We start from the raw sequence: 23872 nt of genomic DNA on the forward strand, positions 1-23872 counted from the left end.
GGCAGATTGAATCAAGGCAGATTTGCCCATCCTTAACTTTTATAAATGGAGTTTAGCTTTAGGCCTCATGTACACTGCTGCTGCTAAACAGACGTTTAAGAGCAGTTGGGCACTTTTTTCAACTGCCCCTGAACTCTCCTCCATGTTATCTTATCAGCACATGTACACAGCGGAGGTTATAGTAGTTTCTAGGCAGTTGAGTTTAGAGGCTTTTTTTGTAAAGCAAAAAAATGGGTTCAGAAGCTGAATGCAGAGGCACTTCAAGCGCCAAACGCTTCTAAATGCGGTAACTCGCGGTTACCCGCGTTTCGTTTACAGGCATTTTTCAATTTTGGCTATTTTTTTAAAACGTGGCATGTAAATGCGGCAAACCAAACATTTCAAATGTGGGTTACTATCTGTCAAGTTAAATGGTTCAGGAGAGGTTGTAAAAATGTCCCGTGTACATGAAGCCTTAAATGTATTTACAAAAAAAAATTAAAAATTCACCAGCTAGCTAGCCAGCCAGCCATATGATTTCTGTATGAAATCAAACTCAGCAAATATACAGTTTTTAAATCTATTTTAAACGTTCGTATATAAAAATACACTGTCTAAATTTGTCTTGGAAAGTTCTCGGCCTCTGCTTACAGGCTTATTTAGTAAAACAATAAAAAAGCAATGGCAGCAATTGGCACCTTTTGCTTCTGGAAAAAATGTGCCAATTTTATTAAAAACGACCACTGTGGTAACAAGGGTCCATGAACTGCAAACTTCACATCTTTTCAGCTTCCCACTACTTTTGTACATTGGTTGGTTAATGGGAACTGAGCTTATGTGTTGTCTTTAAAGGTGTTGCAAAGGTAATTGAAAATAAATAAATAACAAACATGTCTATACTTACCTACTCTGTGCAATGGAATCGCAGAGAGTGGACAGGAACCTCCTCTTTTCAGGTCCCTCACCGGCGCTCCTTGCCCCTTCTCTCTGGTCAGTGCTTTCTGTGGGGGCACTTGGGCGCGCTCGCACCAAGTTCCTCTGCTGCGTCCATTGACACAGACAGTGGGACTCAACCCCACCCCCTGCTTCCTCGTCACTGTCTTTGACCCCACCCCCTGCTCCCAGTGTCCCAGCAAAGTCAGCGAGACCCGGGTGTAAGGGGGGAAAAGATCTGCAGACGTGCACAGCGCTGGATCGAATGAGGGCTCGGGTAAGTAAAGGGGGGCTGAGGGGGTGATGCTGACACCTACACATTTTTTACCCTAATGCAAGGAATGCATTAAGGTAAAAAATGTTTAGACTTTACAACCCCTTTAAGACCAGTTTTACACAGGCTTCAGCTTGTATAGAAGCAGTGTGAACAGCAAGCTTTGACAAAGCATTTTCAGAGCTTTCAGCAATCTTTGTTGAAGCTCTTAAAGCACAATTCAGGTTCAGTCTGTAAATGTTGAACACAAATCCTAATGGGAGTGCTGATTGCCACTTTAAAGCCCAACTCCAGGCAATTTCTTTTCCAATGCAGTGGGGCTGTGCCTGTGCCTACTCACCTGATCCTCCAGAAGACGGCACTCCCCCACATCCAGCGGTAGACTGTTACTGACGTCTTCACATCCAGAGCAGGTTTATGGGCGTGATGACGTCAGCAACAGTCTACCGCACAAGACCCCTGGAAGGCGGGGGGGACCAGTCTTGCGCTGAGGATCGAAGGATTGGGGGAGTATATCTCGGCTCTCCAAACCCCTAGACCAAAACGAGCAGTTAACCCAAGCAGTGCGGGCACAGTCCCACTGCATGGTTAAAAAAAAATTGGCCAGAGTTCTGCTTTAAGCAAGCTGCTAGCAGGCTTTTAAGAAGATTCAAGAAGTCCTGAAACCTGCTAGCAGCTTGCTTAAAGTGGCAATCAGCACACCCAATAGGATCTGTGTTCAACATTTACAAACTGGAGCTGAATAGTACTTTAAAAGTTTCAAGAAAGCTCTGCAAATATTTTGTCAAATGTAAAAAAAATGGAGACAAAAACCGCAATACTTGGCACCACATCCAATTATGTAGAAAGAGTTATGGAGAAAATGGAGAGGCGGACTTTGAAGGCTGTCACTATAATCCCAGTAGGGAAGAACCAATGGATCACTACGCGTATCGCTGTTAGCTTCCTCAAAAGACTGTATTGGTACATGGTGGAAAACACCTGGGAGGTATGGAGTATCCAAAAACACCATGCGGTGGGGATGGGAGAGAAAGGAAGAGGGGGAGGGAAGATAAAAGAACTCGCCCAACTGGCTCCGATGGAAAGTGGGGAAGGATACCAAACAGCCTAAAGAAGAGCCTCATCCATGTGTGGCAGCTTTTAAATATTGCTCAGGAATAGATATTAAAAAGTAGATTTACTGATGGATAGAAAAATCCTATTTGTTCCCTTGGACTATGTGGGATGCACAGATGTAATGTAGCCTATTTGTGTTTTCAGGATAGAAATACTTATGCTGCGTACACACGAGCGGACTTTACGGCAGACTTTGTCCGGCGGACTTTTCGACGGACTTTCTGAATGAACGGACTTGCCTACACACGATCAACCAAAGTCCGACGGATTTGTACGTGATGACGTACGACCGGACTAAAACAAGGAAGTTCATAGCCAGTAGCCATTAGCTGCCCTAGCGTCGGTTTTTGTTCGTCGGACTAGCATACAGATGAGCGGACTTTTCAACCAAACTCGAGTCCGTCGGAAAGATTTGAAACATGTTTCATTACTAGGTCCGTCGAACTTTTGGGGAAAAAAAGTCATCTGGAGCCCACACACGATCGAATTGTCCGACGGACTCTGGTCCGCCAGACCAAGTATGCCGTAAAGTCCGGTCGTGTGTACTCGGCATTAGAGGTGCTGTATTCTCTGGATGAGCCTATGTCCCCCCGGGTGCCGATCCTTGTTGTCTGGATCACCCCTGCCACAGGGTGAATGAGACGTCTGTTTTTCTGTGCCGAAACCTGCAAACATATTGCTTGAAGGGGCAGTCATCACTCCCATTAGGATCTGTGTTCGACATTTACAAACTGGAGCTGAATGGTACTTTAAAAGCTTCAACAAAGCTTGCTAAAAACTCTGCAAATGTTTTGTCAAAGCTTGCTGTCCGAACTGCACTTATACAAGCTGAAGCCCTTGCGAAATAAGCCTAAAGGATGAGATGGGGCATTCCCATAAGAAGATACACAGTGGAGAAAGCATGGAAATAGGATTTCTTCAAATGTATTCACATTTTTGTATAAAAGTAAGTAATTAAAAGGGTGACTTGCTGTCACGGAGCTTGGTGGACCCAGTGGGGGGGGACTTACAAAAACTGTTGCACACAGAAGCTGGTGAAGCTGTGCATAGTAACCAATCAGCTTCTAACTTCAACTTGTTTAATTAAGCTTTGACAATAAAACCTGGAAGCGGAGTATGCACATCTGCACCAGATTCTGTGTGCACCAGTTTTAGTAAATCTCCTCCACTGTGTCAAGAGGGGCAACAGCCCAATAACAGGCAGGACAAATGCCAGAGCAGTGTTTGTCCACAGACAGACAGTAATAGCAAATGGAAAATGGCAGTGTCAGCAGGCTGATGGTCAGAACACCAAATGATAAACAGATCTTAAACAGATGATACCAGCTACATTAGTTTATCACCATAATGCTGTCAGTACTGGGTAACCATGATGTTTGCAATGTGAAGCCTCAACTCTTGTTTACTGCTTTTGCAGGTAGAAGTCAAATCATACATACCGTAAATATTTTATATAAATTAAAAAATATATAATTTATGGCACACAAAACTGGGCCAAAAAAGGAACAAGGAGCTGGGAGGATAAATGGAGGGGATGGGAAACCAATATCTGAAAAAGTCCCAATTATTGTACATATATCCAACATTCACTCTTGAATGGCTGCAGCTCCTCTGGTCAGAGTACAGGATAATACCTCTGTATATATACACTGCAAAAAGCGGAAAGAAAAAAAAAAAACAGGGGGCGCCACCATCTAAGTGTAGACTTTATTGTCAGCAAGTATAGGCATTAGAACTGCACTCACATTGAAAGGTAGATAAAGGCATTTGACTTGATGGCATTGATGAACTTTGCAGATGTCCATAGGACTATTTGATGTGCCTTTATCTATCTTTATATGTGAGTGCAATTTTAATTCCAATATATGTTAGTAATAAAGTCTAAACTTATATGGTGGCGCCGCCTGTTTTTTTTTTTAATCTTTTTGCAGTAGATATTTTAGATTGAGCATTGGATGGAAGTGTGTGTCTTTTAGCTATAACTGACTCTGAAAACTTTTGGTTTCTCTGATGCCTTTGAATACATTTAAGAGCATCACATTCAATTGGGCACCTGTGTCTAATATGAACTGATGATGTCATTTCTTCATTGCACTTTCAGTGATAACTTGATCAGGCTAATATTTTTTTCAAAGACAGGTTTACCAGTAGTGGTTACCATTTCAATAAATAAATCCTCTGAATGAACTCTAGACCTTCATCAGTATCCTGCTCATCTTTGGACTGATGCATTTTAGTAAAAATAGGTATGCATGCTGTTATAATTTGATGCCGGTTTGGCCCGCAGGGACGAATTCAAATTAAACTCAAATCTGGTCTATGGTGCCAAGTAACTGGGAAGGAAATTCTGGACAACATATGGGTTTACACAAGGACAAAGCAAATGACTAATTATGTAGATCAGTCTCAGATTAAATGGCTTCAAAATAATGTAAACACAGCATGATTTTAGGACAGGCTGGACAAGAAATGATTTTGGTTGTTTGATTTATTAGGTCAGCTAATTTACATGTTGATAGCCACCCTAACTACAGAATACAAAATGAGGCAAGCATATTATTCGTTGTATTTGCCAAATATCTTTTTTAGTCAGGGGTTCTTCTTTAACCTTTAACACAATACTTCAAGAAAAACTTGACATATATTAAAAACTATATAATATACTTGCAACAGGGGTATGAAATTTTATTTCAAAATTCCCTTTTCATCTAGTTGATTTGTGGAACTTCAGAGAATGTCATAACATTTGTTCATTTAATTGACATTTCCCATAAGCCTGTTATATTATACGCTGTAATTAGCTGCACCATACAGCTTCAACTAACTCTACTGTTCCATTTTTTGTTTACGTTTTACCAACCACTAACCCTATAGAAAGCTATGCAAAAGAAGCTGCTGACAGTGGCTCTGCTTGTCTATCAAGCTAGCATTTACACACACAGATATATACCTGATGGGGGAAGACAAAGATGTATCTCCAAAATGCTTTGATGGACTTAAAAATGTGTATACCTACTGTGAAGGACTGCTTGGCATCCCTCTTGGGTGCTTCCATCAGTATACAGCTTCCTTCAGTCAGGAACCAGGTATTATATCTGAATATTGCACCCAAGGACTAGACAACACTAGCTTAGGTGCAAACTGGAACTGACTTTAATGTACACACAGAATGTATACCACACAAAATCAGGTAAAAAGAGCTTGATTACATTATGTAAATTTTAAACAGTAAGATAATTAATATAGCTAAACCTAAGCAGTAAGCTAATTAAACAGTAACTAATTAACAACTCATCACCTAGACAAGCAGGTGACTCAATGCCCACCCAGACCATTCGGCACCAGTTCCCTAGTACAAAGACCTAGGGCTGTCCAAATCTCTAAAAGGATTAGCAGACAGACAGAAACAATAGGTGACTCATTTAACAATGGGAATTCCCACCCAGGAGACACACAATAGGAAAATTATACCATGAGAGAAAGACAGCTTAGTAAACAGATTATAGCAGGAGACCCCAGCAGCAGGTTGTTTCGAGATGATTATATTAACATCTAATCCCACAGTCTAGGAAGGGGTGAAGCATGTCATTGCTGGTTTGGGCACAAAGGCCCCAAATCTGTATCCATAGAAAAACAAGAGAAGGAAAGCGCCTCTGAGTGCAAGCATTTAATATGAAATAATAGGCACGTATTCACACTTACAGTATAGTAAATGAAGTACAGTTCCAGTAAAAAGATCATCCTAGGTCAGTCCTGCGTCCATTAGCCGAAATCTGTGATGGTGCTCTGAGGGGATAGCCGCGGACCTCCGCTCAGAGTGACAGACCGCTAGGCTGCTGAGCTGAATGGAAGCTTCCATATTCCGGCAAGGCGCTTGTGAGCGTGTGACGTCACCAGGATGACTGTGATGGATGGGAACACACGACGCGTTTCAGAGCATGTGCGAAGCTCACAATGGGCATGCGCGCTCCTTTTTCAAGTGTGAGAAGGACGGGAATGATCAGGACTTAAATAGCTCTGTATTGACGACTAAAAACACTCCAGCTGAATAAGAAAGGAGCATGGATGTAATTAACAACACACCAGTATACTATCACAAACATATAAAACATATCAGAGATATCTAAAAAATCTTAAAAAACAATGAAAGCCAAAGGAAATAATTATCAGCAAATTATTATATATCAAGCAAGGAGTTATCTACATAAGGTATAATATATATATATATATATATATATATATATATGGACAAAAAATGAGTATAAAAAACTCAAATGCTTGATAATTAAATTTTAAAAGTGAAAACAAAGGAAATAATGGAAAGGCACAACTATGTGTGCTCCACATTGAGTTATTATATCTTGCTACTATTGGAAATAAATATAAAAATGTTCTTTGAAAGACATCCCATGTGTCAGCAGCTTCCATATATGGGCTCAGTGACACACTAGATATCACATCTTATATCATGATGCATGGATTAATATTACAGAAGGGGGAATATATGATAATATAAAATGTAAAATTGCTAAAGATGCAAGTCAAGTCCGCAGTATATGGCATACGAAGAATCTATACATGGAATTTTTTAGTAATTATATTTAGATGTACAGAATGAGGGAAAAGGAGGGAAATAAAAAGAGGGAAAGGGCAGAAGGAAAGCGGGGGGGAAGGGGGAGGAAAAAAAGGGGGGGGGAATGGTGGAGAAAGGGGAAAGGGGGGGAAGGGGGGGGAAAGGAGAGGGGGGGGAGGAAAAAAAGGGGGGGTTTGGAAAAGAAAGAGAAAAACGGGGGGGAGAAAGGGGGGGACCAGAATGGAATAAGGGAGGGGGGGAAATGTAAAGGAAAATAGGGTACAAGGATGTACTCAGTTGTCAGATGCTATATAATAGTATTAACCTCTAATTCTTCATTCAACCCGTTAGGTGCCAAAGTGTCTAGGGTGTATATCCAGAACGTTTCACGTACGCACAATTTGGAAAAACGTTCAGCTTTGGATAATTTACGTGGTATAGATTCTATCACCCACACTTGTAGGCCTACAGCAGATTGGTTGTGGTGCTCCAGGAAATGACGAGGAAAAAAAAAAAAAATCTTCCCACCCTCCCGGTAGGCCTATTGTGGCGTCTATGAATAGCGTCTCTAGTGGCTTTTCCCAATATGTTGACTTCTTCTTACAGCCTCTAGCTCAGGACCTTCCCTCCTATGTACGAGATTCGATACATCTGATGGAACTCCTGGCTCCTTATAGATGGCAAGATAGTTACTCTTGGCTGTCTTTAGACGTTAATTCCTTGTATACGTCCATTCCCCATCATATAGGTCTAATGGCAGTTCAACATTTTCTGTCTCTCGATCCCTCCATTAATGCAAAACAAGCTGTATTTATCTCAGAAGCCACTTCCTTTTGTTTAAACCATAACTATTTTCATTTTGATGACAAATTCTACCTACAGACCCATGGTACAGCTATGGGAACGAATTTTGCTCCATCCTATGCCAACCTGACCATGGGTCTGTGGGAGGATAGGTATATATGGAACAACAACCCTTTTGCCCAACATCTAGTTTTTTTCGGCAGATATATAGACGACATTATTGTGATCTGGGATGGCCCATCGTCTGTTGATTGCTTTGTTTCTCACTGTAATGCCAATGATCTTGGTCTTTCGTTTACATTTGTACATAATGCAGAAAGTCTCTCCTTTCTAGATCTTGAACTCTTTCATGACCATAATCTCATTTTGTCACGAAACTACACCAAACCCACTGCTGGGAATTCTTATTTACATTTTAATAGCTGTCATCACCCACAGTGGGTCAATAACATTCCCAAAGGCCAGTATTGCAGATTATGACAAAACTGTACCAGGGACTCTGATTACATCTCCCAAAGCGCCCACCTTAAGAGTAAATTCTTAGAAAAAGGGTTCCCTTAGAAACTAATAGATCAAGCCTGTGCACCTTTCTTCCAGGTAAAAAACCTAAGACAACAAAACCATCTGACAATGACACTGTACGGTTTATCACCAGATATCCCAGTGAATACAAAGAAATGGAACATATATTCCATAAACACTGGACCATTCTAAAACAGGATCCCCTTCTTAAGAATAATCTTGGGAACAGACCCAAGGTTACGTATAGAAGAGCTCCATCGTTGAAAAACAGGATAGCGCCTAGTAAACTGAAAACCGTTAAATCTGAAAAGTCCTTGTGTCTTATCCCTCTTATAGGTATGTACAGGTGCAACAAAGCCTTATGTAAGACCTGTGCCTTCGTGAACCATGGCCAACGTAGCTTTCAACATAAAGATAAGAGTTATCAGCTAGAGGGATTTTATAATTGTTCTACCGATTACGTAGTTTACTGTTTAATATGTCCATGCAAATTATTATACGTTGGTCGCACAATTTGTCCATTGCGACAATGCTTTGGTAAACATCGTCGATTCATAGAAAAAGGCTGCGATGAACATAGCGTTCCTCGTCATTTCCTGGAGCACCACAACCAATCTACTGTAGGCCTACAAGTGTGGGTGATAGAATCTATACCACGTAAATTATCCGAAGCTGAACGTTTTTCCAAATTGTGCGAACGTGAAACGTTCTGGATATACACCCTAGACACTTTGGCACCTAACGGGTTGAATGAAGAATTAGAGGTTAAAGCGGGGTCCACCTAAACCGCCAAAAAAAAAATATTAAAAGCCAGCAGCTACAAATACTGCAGCTGCTGACTTTTAATACAAGGCCACTTACCTGTCCCAGGGTCCAGCGATGTCGGCAGGCGACGCCGAGAACCCGCTCGGTTCTCGGCAGCTGCCGCCGCCATCCTAGGTGAGGGAATCAGGAAGTGAAGCGTTGTGGCTTCACTTCCCGGTTCCCTACTGCACATGCGCGAGTCGCGCTGCGCATCGTAACTGGTCCCCGCTATCTCCTGGGAGCTGTGTGTTTCCCAGGAGACAGCGCAGAGGGACAGGAAGAGGCATAGACTCCCATGGGAGTCTATGCCGGAAGTGGGTGCAAATACCTGTCTTAGATAGGTATCTGCACCCCCCTCCCCCCTGAAAGGTGCCAAATGTGACACCGGAGGGGGGGAGGGTTCCGAAAAGCTGAAGTTCAATTTTTGTGTGGAACTCCGCTTTAATACTATTATATAGCATCTGACAACTGAGTACATCCTTGTACCCTATTTTCCTTTACCTTTCCCCCCCTCCCTTATTCCATTCTGGCCCCCCCCCTTTCCCCCCCCGTTTTTCTCTTTCTTTTCCAAACCCCCCCTTTTCTTCCTTTCCCCCCTCTCCTTTTCCCCCCTCCCCCCTTCCCCTTTCTCCACCATCCTGCCCCCCTTTTTTTTCCTCCCCCCTCCCCCCCCTCCCCCCCTTTCCTTCTGCCCTTTCCCTCTTTTTATTTCCCTCCTTTTCCCTCATTCTATACATCTAAATATAATTACTAAAAAATTCCATGTATAGATTCTTCGTATGCCATATACTGCGGACTTGCATCTTTAGCAATTTTACATTGTATATTATCATATATTCCCCCTTCTGTAATATTAATCCATGCATCATGATATAAGATGTGATATCTAGTGTGTTACTGAGCCCATATATGGAAGCTGCTGACACATGGGATGTCTTTCAAAGAACATTTTTATATTTATTTCCAATAGTAGCAAGATATAATAACTCAATGTGGAGCACACATAGTTGTGCCTTTCAATTATTTCCTTTGTTTTCACTTTTAAAATTTAATTATCAAGCATTTGAGTTTTTTATACTCATTTTTTGTCCATATATATATATATATATATTATACCTTATGTAGATAACTCCTTGCTTGATATATAATAATTTGCTGATAATTATTTCCTTTGGCTTTTCATTGTTTTTAAGATTTTTTTAGATATCTCTGATATGTTTTATATGTTTGTGATAGTATACTGGTGTGTTGTTAATTACATCCATGCTCCTTTCTTGTTCAGCTGGAGTGTTTTTAGTCGTCAATACAGAGCTATTTAAGTCCTGATCTTTCCCATCCTTCTCACACTTGAAAAAGGAGCGCGCATGCCCATTGTGAGCTTCGCGCATGCTCTGAAACGCGTTGTGTGTTCCCGTCCATCAAGTCATCCTGGTGACGTCACACGCTCACAAGCGCCTTGACGGAATATGGATGCTTCCATTCAGCTCAGCAGCCTATCGGTCTGTCACTCCGAGCGGAGGTCCGCGGCTATCCCCTCGGAGCACCATCACAGATTTTGGCTAATGGACGCAGGACTGACCTAGGATGATCTTTTTACTGGAACTGTACTTCATTTACTATACTGTAAGTGTGAATACGTGCCTATTATTTAATATTAAATGCTTGCACTCAGAGGCGCTTTCCTTCTCTTGTTTTTCTATGGTTGTCTTGAGAGCTGACTTCGCTCATCATGAAAGCTGCCCTTAGCGCTGGTGTCCATTAAAGATAAAGATTCTGTTTGTCACCACATCGATCTACCATCACGTACTTTTTATAGACTCTCTGATAGCAACCAATATTGGACTTTATATAATTTACAGATATAATTAATGTGACTTATACCACTGATCCTGAGCGCTGATACATATATATGTGCCAAATCTGTATCCAGGTCCTAGGTTCCCAGAGCCTGTGTGTTTTGGGGGGACATGGACCGAATCCCAAGCAAGACTACTCCAAGGCTCCCCCAGGCACACACCTCCCATAAATAGAGCAATAGAGCAAAAGCAAGGGACCATGGTCAGTAGGCAAGAGACTATCCTGCAGTCCTCTCCAAAAGCCCCTGTCCCAGTTGGGTCTGTCACACCTACCCTTCAATTTAAGATTAGAGCACCTAAGAAATTATTTGGTTAAAGCGGACCTTCACCCTAAACCTAATGTCCCCATGCTCGGCTTCCTCTCCCTTTTCTTTCTTTAAACTGGATGTTTTTTGTTTCTTTTTAAAAAACATCCATTGTGCTGCAAAATACTTCTAAATTTCTTACCTAGTATGAGAATGACGTCTGGGACCCCCACCCCCCATGAATTCTGAGTGCGCGCAGATTTGCTGCAGGGCTTCGGGTCACATCTGCACCTGCGGGGCTTGTCCAACCAAAAATTTCCCTTTCCCTGTGCACACACAGAAGATATCCTGCACGTGTGCATATGTGCCAGAGGGCTCTGCCAGCACCCATATTGGCACAGGTGCCATATTGGCATTGTTGAGGGCAGGGGAGAGTTAGCGGAGAAAACTGACAAAGTCCCTCTTCAAGGTTACCGTGGCTTAATGCACTTTGCATAACTTAATTTTTCTTCCCACCATCCTTCTGAAATTTACTAATATATGGGTTTATTCACATCTATCTGCAGTCTTTAGCTTTTTAAACTCAAAAAGCATTTAAACTTTAGGAACTGAGCTGTTTATACCTTAGCATGCACAGCATAGCGCAACAGGTGTCCCTCAAGGCCACCTCAATAATACTGAGAAAGATCAGTTTGAATACAGTGGAGTCTTTTGCACAAGCTGTTCAGGAAAAGTGACAGAGACAAGAGTTGTGACACACTATAACACTTCAGTTGAAGAAAATATTAAAAGAAGATAATAAAAGATAACAGTTGGAAGCATGTATGACTGTTATAGTTTGTTATAACCCCTGTCACTGTGGCTTTTACTGGACAAATTGGTCTGCATGTACATGTGGAAAAAATTATAAGCCATTGCATTTGAAATAAAAAAAATACTTAACCTATAGAATATTATTATTATTATAGTATTACTCAAATATAGTGGTTCAAATGCAATCATTTTTGTGACAGTAGAAATTTAAATGTAATGTCCATGCATCTCTTTAGCTCTACAGCGGGGAAAATAATTATTTGATCCCCTGCAGATTTTGTAAGTTTGCCCACTAACAAAGAAATGAAGGGTCTATAATTTTTTATCATAGGTGTATTTTAAAAGATAGAGACAGAATATCAACCAAAAATCCAGAAAAAACATGATACAAATGTTGCAGTTCAGTGAGTAAAAAAAAGTATTTGATCCCCAAGCAAAACATGACTTAGTACTGTACTTAGTGGAGAAACCCTTGTTGGAAAGAAGTTTCTTGTAGTTGGTTATCAGGTTTGCACACATCTCAGGGGGTTGGTTTTTGGTCCTCTCTTTACAGACTTTCTCTAAATCCTTAAGGTTTCTTGGCTGTCGCTTGGCAACTCGAAAGTTTCAGCTCCCTTCATAAATGTTCTATAGGATTAAAGTCTGGAGACTGGCTAGGCTACTCCATGACCTTAATGTGCTTCCAAGATTTTACACTACATGGCCGGGTCTTCAAAGCAAATTCGGCCTGTACCTTTAGCAGAGAAACAGCCCCAAAGCATAATGTTTCCACCTCCATGCTTGACTGTGGGTATGGTGTTCTTAGGGTCAAAGTCAGCATTTTTCTTCCCCCAAACAGGGCAAGTCGAGTTAATGCCAAAGAGCTCATATTTGGTCTCATCTGACCACAGCACTTTCTCCCAATCCTCCTCTGAATCATTTAAATGATCTTGAAGGCCCTACAGGATTTCAATCCATGGTGGCGTATTGTGTTACAAATGATTTGTTTGGTGACTGTGGTCCCAACTACCTTGAAATCATTGACAAGCTCCTCTTGTGTAGTTCTGGGCTGATACCTCACTTTTCTCATGATCATCCTTACCCCATGAGGCGACATCTTGCGCAGAGCACCAGGCCGAGAGCAATTGATTGTTATTTTGTATTTCTTACATTTGCTAATAATCACTCCAACAGTGATCTTCTCGCTAAGTTTCATGCTGATGCTCTTGTAGCCCATTCCAGCCTTGTGCTCTTTTGGTCTTGCCCATGATGGTGAGGTTTGAATGGAAGAAAGAAATTCTGTGGACAGGTGTCTTTTATACACATAATGAGTTGTAGTTGGCCGCACCTTCTTAAATTGACAGAACTATTGTTGGGTGGTTGGGTATCAAATACCTATTTTAGTCACCTAACTGCAACTCAATTTATAACATTTGTATCATGTGTTTTTTCTGGATTGTTGGTTGATATTCTGTCTCTATCATTTAAAATACACCTATGATAAAAATGATAGACCCTTCATTTCTTTGAAAGTGGGCAAACTTACAAAATCTGCAGGGGCCAAATAATTATTTTCGCCACTGTATAACTTCCTCTCTCCCTGCAGCACAGTAAAAGTTCTGAATGGACTGTGATCTGAATGGTTACTATGAGAAAGGTCTAATGCCACGTACACGTGGTGGGATTTTACGGCAGACTTTGCCCGGCGGACTTTTTGACGGACTTTACGACTGACTTTCTGAATGAACGGACTTGCCTACACACAATCCACCAAAGTCCGTCGAATTCGTACGTGATGACGTACGACCGGACTAAAACAAGGAAGTTCATAGCCAGTAGCCAATAGCTGCCCTAGCGTGGCTTTTTGTCCATCGAACTAGCATACAGACAAGCGGACTTTTCGACCGGACTCGATTTCGACGGATTAATTTAAAACATGGTTCAAATCTAAGTCCGTCCAACTGTTGAGAAAACAAAGTCCGCTGGAGCCCACACACGATCGAATTGTCCGACAAAATCCCATCCGCCGGGCAAAGTCTGCCGTAAAGTCCGCTCGTGTGTACGCGGCATTACTGCCATTTTTACACCAGACTTTCAGTAGGTGAGAGAGAGCAAGGAGCCTTTAGTTTGTTTCATTATCACAAGTGCAGAGAGAGGCACCCAAACTGATAAGAGACATGGAGGACCTCAGCAATGAGGAAATACTATATTAGCTGAACTGAATTTATTCTCTCTTGCGAAAGGCAATTAAGGGGGGATATGATCACCATGTATAAACATAGATGTTCCATATTGTAAACTTGATGCAGCATTATTCACCTTAAAAGGTCATAACAGAGGACAAGGAGGCACTTTATGTCAGGAGGAAAAGAGATTTAACCTCCGGGTACTGAAAGGCTTCTTCACAGTAAGAGCTGTGAAAATGTGGAAAATACTCCCTTGAGAACTAGTTCTGGCCAGCTCAGTAAATTGTTTTTAAAAAGAGCTGGATGCATTCCTAAATGCACAAAATATAACTGTATATTAACATTTATAGGTAATGGCAGATTCTTGATCCAGGTAATATCCAATTGCCTTTTGGGGATCAGGAAGAATATTTTACCCCTGCTAGAGCAAATTGGATCATGTATTATACGTTTTTGGGGTTCTTTTTTGCCTTTTAAAAACTGTAAATATAGGGTTCTGTATATGGGGGGTTTCTATGTTGACTGGAAAACGCGTTTTAGGTAAAATATTGCTTATTAAAATGCTCATCAAATATTGAACTGAAATGCTTTCCATCCAGCAGAAACACAGCAAATGTAAGGAGCTTTTAAAAATGGTTTTCCTAGTAGTTAGAAAAACACTTCCAAAAAGGACCTTCATAGAATCCAGGCTATTTTCAGCAAATGTTTAATCCCTTCTTGCGACAGATTAAGGACAAATGCTGTAACTTTGAATTCTGTGATTTTGATTATTCTGGGGAGCCTTATGGAATGTTCTTACCATGAAAGATGATAGTATGTTCCTTAAGAAAACTTGAAATGCAAAAATTGTTTGCTATGTTAAAATCTTTTCCTGTAAAAAAAAAAAAAAAAAAAAAAAGATGTGTGCCAGCCTTACCTTGTCTCAGACGAGTGGGCTTAGTGACTGCAACCCCGTCGATAGAACAAGGGTTCCCACATGGGTAAAGGGTGAGTGTGTGACATTTATTCTCAATGTAGCAATGTGTAGCAGCAATACCAGGGCCCTGTATGGTAATATCCTTGGATGCATGGCCTAATGTGGTCCTCCCTGTGGTAAATGGAAAGACATGAGAATATGTAAAAGCAATATCAATATATTTTGCAGTTAATGCAGTTGTCACTAATCTACACTAAATGGAAATAAATTGTATCTTTAGCCAAAACTTTTTACAAATCCAGCTTGCTATTAGGTCCATTCAGCATGCATTTCAGTTCCGTTTTTTTGCCTACAGCGACCTTTTTCTGATCTTCATTTGACCTCCTTTAGGTTTGGTGCACACTGGCAGAAAAAGACACCATATTTAGACACATTTTCATTTTTTTCATGCATCTGAACACAGCTCTATTTTAGCCAATGTGTCCTCGCATATTGTGGCATTTAGATTTGTATTTAGAGCAGCATCCAGGGGCACAGAAAATGCCCCAAACTTGCATTCAGAGTGGAGCTTACGGGCATAATTTATGCACTTTCGCTTGCAAATGCATTCTAGTGTTGTATTCTATACGCTTTCTCTATATACACTTCTAAATGCCATGTGCCTAAAAACCTGAGTAATGACATGGCAAAATAAGCATTTATTATGCTGGATTTTTCTGGCAACTCCTGGCATAAGGATGCATTTTACACAGGAGTGTTTTAATATGCCCATGGGCATAAGTCCTTAAGCTGCCTCAACCTGCTTCAAGCTGATTTTTCATTTCCATCGACTTGTATTCAGAGAAGAAAGCAGTGCTGAATCTAAAGTGGAGAAAATTCTGTCAACACAGGCCTTTAGAGAAAAACATTCATCATTAGTCCGTTAATGGGTTAGGTAAAAAAATGGTAATGCCTGAGAGCTGTTTATGGGACACTGATTACCTGGATGAACCGCAAACCCTGGATGCACCGCAAAAGTGGTCTTGGTGGAGTGGTGAGTAGAAAGCAATGGATAAAACTACCTGTATCACATCCTGTTTTGTGCCTAAGACCCCTTTCACACTGAGGCGCTTTTCAGGTGCTTTCACGCTAAAAAAAGCGCCTGAAAAGCTCACGAAAAACTATTTTCATTAAAATCATTGAATGCTTTCACACTGGGGCAGTGGGCTGGCAGGGCGGTGAAAAAACGCCCCTCTCCATTGAAATTAATGGAAAGCTCTTCAAAAGCGCTCAAATGTTTTACTGGCAGTTTAGAAGAATAAGGCCCCTTTCACACTGGGGCGGTGGGTGCGTCGGCGGTAAAGCGCCGCTATTCTTAGCAGCACTTTAGACCCCTTTCACACTGGGGCGCTTTGCAGGCGCTACATCGCTAAAAATAGCGCCTGCAAACTGCTCTGAAAGAGCTGCTCCTGTCTCTTCAGTGTAAAAGCCCGGCATTCACACTGGAGCAGTGCGCTGACAGGACGGTAAAAATAGTCCTGCTAGCAGCATCTTTGGAACGGTGAAGGAGCGGTCTTTATACTGCTCCTCCACTGCTCCTGCCCATTGAAATCATATACTGAAAATATACTGCCGTCAAAGTGCTGCTGGAGCAGCGCTTTGCGGGTTGTTTTAACCCTTTTTCAGCCGCTATGCGGGAGTTAAAAGCGCCCCGCTAGCGGCCGAATACCCTCGCAAATACGATGGTAAAGCGCCGCTAAAAATAGCGGCGCAACGCCACCGACGCCCCAGTGTGAAAGGGGCCTAACCCGTCAATTTCGCTGCGATATTCGCCCACTAGCTGGGCGCTTTTACCCCCCCTAGTGGCTGAGAAAGGGTCGCGCTGCCCCATTGATTTCAATGGGCAGGAGCGGATTAGGAGTGGTGTATACACCGCTCCTTCACAGCTCCAAAGATGCTGCTAGCAGGACTTTTTTTAGCATCCTGCCAGCGCACCACTCCAGTGTGAAAGCCCTCGGGGCTTTCACATTGGAGAGACAGCAGCGGCTCTTTCAGGGCGCTTTGCAGGCGCTATTTTTAGTGCTGTAGTGCCTGCAAAGTGCCCCAGTGTGAAAGGGTTTGTTGAAAGTGCAGAAAATATATTTAAAAAAAGGATCTGACCAAAATAAAAGTCCCCATTCTTTAATAATAAAAAATAATAATAATAATAATTTTCAAAAATAAGATTTGAAGACCTTGAATCAACATGACAAATCATTGTTTTTTTTTCATTTGGGGTCATTTTAACATGTTGCATGTGTGTAAGTGATTTAATATCTTACAGTTAGCAGATGGGCTCCACTAGGTTTTCACCTTTTCTTCATCAATAAAAAGACAGCCTGAAAGATCTGATAACAGGATATACTACATACCAACGAGAAAATAACGTGATGCTGCTTTACTTAAAGTTGAGCGAGATAGAACATGGTGATGAAAGATTCATTCATTTATAAATACCTTCTTCCAATGGTAGTAGAGTGATTGCCGTGCTCAGTCTCCCACTCCCAAGACTCACGAGATGTGGTTTCTCTGTGTGCACCTTCAGAACTTTTCCTGTGTCTATAAGATCTAGTGGGGTGCTCTGCATGTAACACAAAGTAAAATACCTTATTACATGGTACAAAGTAATAACACAAGTGTAATCACTGTCTAGTAGTAGTACAAGTACTGAATATCAATTGGACTTGGTGATTCTGCTTGAAAATGTTTTACCACAATCCAAAGAGGTTCTTCAGTTCATCTGATTGCTGGTATTCCCAGCATTTAATGTCATGCACAAGAACCATGAACTGCAGAAACTTGCCTGGATTCATGGTGAAACGTCAATAATTAGCAAGTCCACTTTTCTTATATACTTTCTTTATACTGTAGATCACATAACCTGAATGCCTGAAAAAAAATGTTACAGAATAAATTTAAAAAGCAGAAACTGATTTGTTACTTTTTGCATTGGTAAAATGCTAAATTGCATAAAATAATTCTAAGCCCTGGTTCACACCAGTGTAATTTGTCATGCGATTTGACAGTTAAAAATCACATGACAAGTCGCACCCCATTGCCGACAATGGAAACGTTAAAATCATTGCGACTCAAGTTGCATCGACTTTGAAAACAGTTCCTGCGCAACTTTTTTTTTCGATTCCATTGCAACGTGCATTAACTTCTTTTAAATTAAATTGCAAGCCGCAATGAAATGGCACAGCAAAAGCGCACTGATCGGGCAGCTTTGAAGACGCACTGAAGTAGCGCGATTTCAAAGTTGCACTAGTGTGAACCAGGGCTAGCAGAATATATTGATTGTTGTAGTAGCCAGACCTGGTCTACTAAATGAAGACAGGTGGACAAGAAAAAAGGACTCAAATGCCCAAACTAGTGTAATCTCTACATTTTAAATGGCATCAACATTATATCTAAATTATAGTCTTATCATATCATATGAGTCATTCAAAAGTGCATATTGAGCTGAAAACTATAACATAACCCTGGCCACCATAACATATCTGGCACAGGGTCTACATACTGCAGCACTCTGGATTCTAGATAAGACACATGTCAGAGATTGTAAGAATTGTATTGTGTGGCAGTGCCATTAGACATGAGTAGCAATAGTTCACAAAGAATATGGGGCTCACTAAATGAAACAATAGATATGAATAATGGTGTCCCATCACTGCAGCCTTTTTTGTTTTTATGGTATAAATGCTCAAGCATTAAAAGGAAAGACACAAACATTTGACCCTATTTGACAATACCTAAAGTTGGACATACACTGATCCTTTTTTTTTTTTTTTGATCATCCAGGGGGCTGATCGTAAAAACTGAATGGATTGCCCCATCCACACATTCAAAGTGGATGGGGTAATCCTCCCCAATGCGCTATTGTATTCCAACAGAGGGAACTCTTCCTTATTGGACCAAAATTTAACAATCCCATTCAGGAAAAGTCGATCATCAGATCGACTCTTCTCGAGCAGGAACGGCCAATAGATGGATTGAAATTGGGCCGGTCTGCTGAACTGGCGGAATTTTGATCCATATTTGACCAGCTTATGAGACATTAAAGGTATGCACATAATTGTGACCTGCCCTGAATTTCATAAGTTGTGTTTAAATCATAAAAGAAAAGTTAATGCACACATTTCATTTTCAATTCAATTAAAATGCCCTTGGGATATTACTGTTTATATAGCAAAGAAGACGAGAGTCATATAAAATCCAAGCTTCTTTTCATAGCTCCGTTAACAAGACACATGTTCTCCAGATAAATCCGGCTAGCTCAGATTAATACCTAACACATTCAACTGCTAAAATAAACTTTATACATAGATGGCGATCTCTTGTAGTGCATAGAGAGGTGCATAGAGGTTATAGAACAAAAACACAGGGCACTGTGAGGGACATTTATCAAGCAAATCAGTGATTCATTTAGATTTGCATGTATTACAAATCAGACCTCCTCTCATATAGTAAAGGATATGCACATTTTTTTTTGTAGTTGTGAACTCCGCACTAACAATCAGGCGGTCAACTTTTTCAAAGGTGTGCAACATATTTAGAACGATTTTTGGCTATTAATACATATTTTAGATTATGATATTATATATGTACTTTTTGTATTTGTACATTTTGGAGGATGCCCCCCTATGGGAAAGATTGTCATGTCAGTCCCCCTTATGTTTGTTGTACTATATAGGATGGAAGGGATGCCCCTCATTGGCAGTGTCACTTAATATCCATCTAATGATTTCAACCAATATACGGTCATGGCCGATGCCCTCCACTTATCATTTTTTATTTGTTTTACCATAAGCCCTATGTCGTTTTGATACCACGACATAATAACATCATTCCCATTTAGTATCACCTTTGCTGACACTTTCTTGCGTTGCGAGGGTATTAGGACCTGGTTCCAGCCCTCTCCAGCCTATCGGGGCCTCTCTTCCCTTCTGCAGGAAGTATGAGTGCCGCCGATGTGAGGGAGAGGCTTGGTCCTAGGCGTGGAACGCACGCGCGCCGCATCTGACGGGGGCGTGCCATGTGCGCACACTCAACGTTGGATCCGGTGGGCGGAGCATGGCGGTTCTCCGGCCTACGGGATCTGTGCGTCGAGAGTGAGGCTTGGTGCGCAGGCGGACTTCCTTCTGTGAATGCCGCTACTGCGCACTGTCATACCATTTGGCCGGGTCCGGTGGGCGGAGCGCGACGGCGCTTCGACCTTTGAGATCCGGCCACATTGAAAATGAGGCTTGGTTTACATTCCAAGCATTTCCGGACCAGCTGGCCAGAATGTTATCATAATATGTGACATCTGATCTTGATTTTTCATTTATTGGTGTTAGCGGTATAATATCGCCCATTGTACCTTTCTTATATTACACATATATTTACGTTAACCAACATTATTTTAATAACTGGAAGTGACATCAGCTGTGCACTTCCGGTATTGTGACACTCCCAGTGGGGGTCATTTCTGGTTTAAATAGCGGTAAGGTGGGGGGGCTCCACACCCCAGATGAAGGCTCGTTAGCCGAAACATGTTGGGTGGACCCCTCACGATTACTGCGACTGATCTATTTTGAGCTGTGTTACGATCTCCTATCATGTGAGTGTCTTTTTTTACTATTTTAATAAATCGATGTTTTTTAAACGATATCATGCCATGTGAGCTTTATTTCTCTCATGGTATTTAAAAACATCCGGTTGGCCTGTTGGAACGTTTGGGGACGTTTGAGGCTGTGATGAGATCCCTCCCCCCATTTGAAGCTGAGGATACCTGATGATCCATCCTGCCAGTCCTGGATGCTAAATAAGCTTTCTTAGACTTGTAAGACGTAAGTCTTCTCAAGTCATCTGTTTCCGGTAAGCCTCCCCTGATGCTCCGGTGATGGTCCCGCCACCTATCTAGACGTCCCATTCATCTGTAGTTTTCTATCTATCCATCTACCAGAAGCTTTTTTGTTTTATTTTAGAGGAAGCTTGGGAGCTTTATTCCTCATTATTCAACCCTCAGAGACTCTTGGTGGTGGTTTTCTATTTCCATTAGGAGTACAACTGTCAACGTTCATGGACTTTTTTGGTTGATTTGTCACTTATTTAAGATTTGTTTATGTTCACTACACTGTTTTCTATCACTGGTTTATTACATTTACTATATCCTAAATGTTATTTTGAAGCACTCAGTATACTTTTGATTTTATTCACTTAGTTCATATGTAATTTTGAAGCATTCAATTTATTTTCTGGCCCTTAAGGGATGGCTAGAGCTTAGTTCACTGTTTAGTTTTTCAGATCTTATATTATTTATACACATAGCGCTACACTATATATTTTCTATCAGTTATTTCGACCTGTGTCTAAGAGGTGTGTTAGCTGCTTATTGTGTAACCATTTCTGTAACATCTTTGGTGCAGCGCTGTACTCATTCCCCATCAAAACATATGCACAAATAAAGTGTAAACGTAAAATCAAAAACTATAATACTGCATCCCTTTGTCTCTCACAATTGATATAAGTTAGGCTTTTTTTGCTAATGCATGAATGAAATCCCAGACTAAAGCTGGCCATACATTGTAGAATTTTGATCAGTGGGTGTCCATGTTGCACCCCTCTCATCTGGCATCGCTCGATTGAAAACTCAAAAGACTTGGACAGAAAACTGTCAGCCAAAAAGCATTTGCAATCAAACAGATGCAGTAGCTGTTTGGGTATTTTGACAACCAGTGGGATACATACAGTAGGCACAATGGGAGATTTGTCCATCTGTGCTTTATAGTGCAGGCTGAATGAAAAAAACTGTCAATGTATGGCCAGCCTAAATACCTGATGATCCTGACCACCCCCTCATAATCTACTGCTTCCTAATGTTTCCTGGCTAGGGAATGAGCGAATATGCCTTTTGTGGCTGATGGCGGGTGCAGCTATTTGAGACAGTTTGCATAACTAACGATTACCTGTGGTGATTGTGGTTGGACGTACACGAAATGCGTCCATCTATGATTGTGACCCACCAACTCGAGACAAAGGACTTGCCAATCTCTCACCACGCTGTCACTTACGTAATAATGTCACTCTCAGCTGCACCCTGGAAAGGGTCTTGTGTCCGATCAATGGATCAGTCCTGGCATTAGTTAACAGTTTGTTTATTGTATAACTGAAAGAAAAAGTGTGTGTGTGTGTGGGAGGGGGGGGGGGGGGGCAAGGTCACTGTGGTTATGCCCTTCTAAGAGATGACAACATGGCTTAGATGACCTGAGACATGAACAAAATGGTTGCTACACGCACAGCTAGCTGTGGGTCCTTTACGCACGACTATTACAATGGTTATTACAGGCAATCGATGGCTGTGTGAACAGTCAGGAATAGCTGAGGCCTCCTTCAGTCATCATTGTATGGACTGAGCGGTCGCAGCTATTCACACACACACCTGTCATTCCAGACGCAAGAATCCGCAGTTTCTTACCACAGAAAATTGCAAAGTGTGGTAATCAGCAGTGTGAATGGACCTTAAGAAGTGGTCAAGGCCAGGTTTTATTTTGTCGCAGTGCTGCTTTAGAGCAGCAGAGGAATATAAAGCAATGCAATCTTATGGCCCCCATAGGTAGCACAAATTTAGTACAATTACTGGTAAATCTAAAATCTGAGCTATAAGTGACCAAACAAGTACCATCCATCTTGAAAAGTTATTTTAAAAATTAAATGAGTCGCGTGGAAAATTATGGAATCATGGAAGCCATTCTTGACTGTTTTGTTTACATTGTAATCATGTGATTGCTATGACCAATCATCGCAATCTCATGATACCCTGGCCACGGCCAGGTACCGATCTCGTGATCTGCTGTGTCACCGGTTTGTGTCGATGTGTGACTCAGTGTGCATTTGCTCAGTGACGTACTAGTATGTCCCTGAGCCTGCAGCTGCCCCCCACTAGCAGTAAATCTACTGGTGGCAAGTGGTTAATGACGGACTATGTAAGACTATCGTTTAGCTCTGAGGAAAAGGGAACCTACACCCGAAACACCTCAGGCATTTTGGGACTTGCGCAGTGGACTAGGCTATGCGGCGCACTGTGGACATTGATGAGCTGTATAATATATGCTGTTTGTGAGTATACATCTGTTTATTTCTGCAATAAAAGAATATACATATAAAGGTAATGCACAAGGCTGGTACTCCCTCTGTTTTTGCTTTTTCTAGTAGAACTGTACTGCTGCCTGAATACAATTGCCAGCAGTGGAGGTTCCTCTATCAACGCTCTTAGCATGGATGGGGGAATAAATTGGTTTTTCTCTCAATCAACCCATGTCCTAAATGAGTGAAAATTGAGCCGCGTACAACCAGCTTTATGCTGTTTATTTTTCTGATATTTGTCTTACTGCCTCTGTTTAGCTTTGCTGTGCAACAAATTGATAAATGTTCCCCCACTGTGTTTAGCATCCTTACTTCTCTCATTTACAGGCAAACAAAAATTCCAACTAGGGCCACAGAGAAACTCAAACAAAAGAGAATTAGAGAGCTATTTACAGCAGTATTAGCTGGCACAGTCCTTGTACACAGTAACAAGTGCAATGGTGTAACCAAAGTCTATGGAACACTGGTGGTAGCAATAGTTGCAGCAAGGCAAACAAGGGGCACCATGGCAAATCTGTATCGTTCTTTCCTAAGTAACAAATAATTGTACCCTTTTTTCAGGCAAGGCCGCACATCCCCAGCAGTGGGCAGGCCTCTAGTATGTGCAGAATAGCTCAGCAGAACATTCCAGGAATGCCAGCAGACAGGCTAGTGATAGAGTACAAAGTTCTTTAATAAACAATCCCACACTGTAATAGGCAAAACTTTGCACTAGTTATAAAAGTAC

At 41.5% G+C, this 23872-nt stretch overlaps 1 protein-coding gene across 14 annotated transcripts in view; it reads right to left on the reverse strand.

The window, feature by feature from the left end:
* PHLDB1 (pleckstrin homology like domain family B member 1) overlaps positions 1-23872 on the reverse strand; it is a 196293-nt gene that overhangs the window by 114255 nt on the left and 58166 nt on the right. For all 14 annotated transcript variants that reach the window (XM_073602503.1, XM_073602494.1, XM_073602502.1 and 11 more), the window contains exons 3-4: positions 17476-17599; positions 15001-15171 (exon numbers count right to left, since the gene is read on the reverse strand). In XM_073602503.1, coding sequence (XP_073458604.1) covers positions 15001-15171; positions 17476-17599 — 295 coding nt within the window. The remainder of the gene's footprint in view (positions 1-15000; positions 15172-17475; positions 17600-23872) is intronic.

Source organism: Aquarana catesbeiana, linkage group LG10, assembly GCF_042186555.1.
Source record: "Aquarana catesbeiana isolate 2022-GZ linkage group LG10, ASM4218655v1, whole genome shotgun sequence".
NCBI lineage: Eukaryota > Metazoa > Chordata > Amphibia > Anura > Ranidae > Aquarana > Aquarana catesbeiana.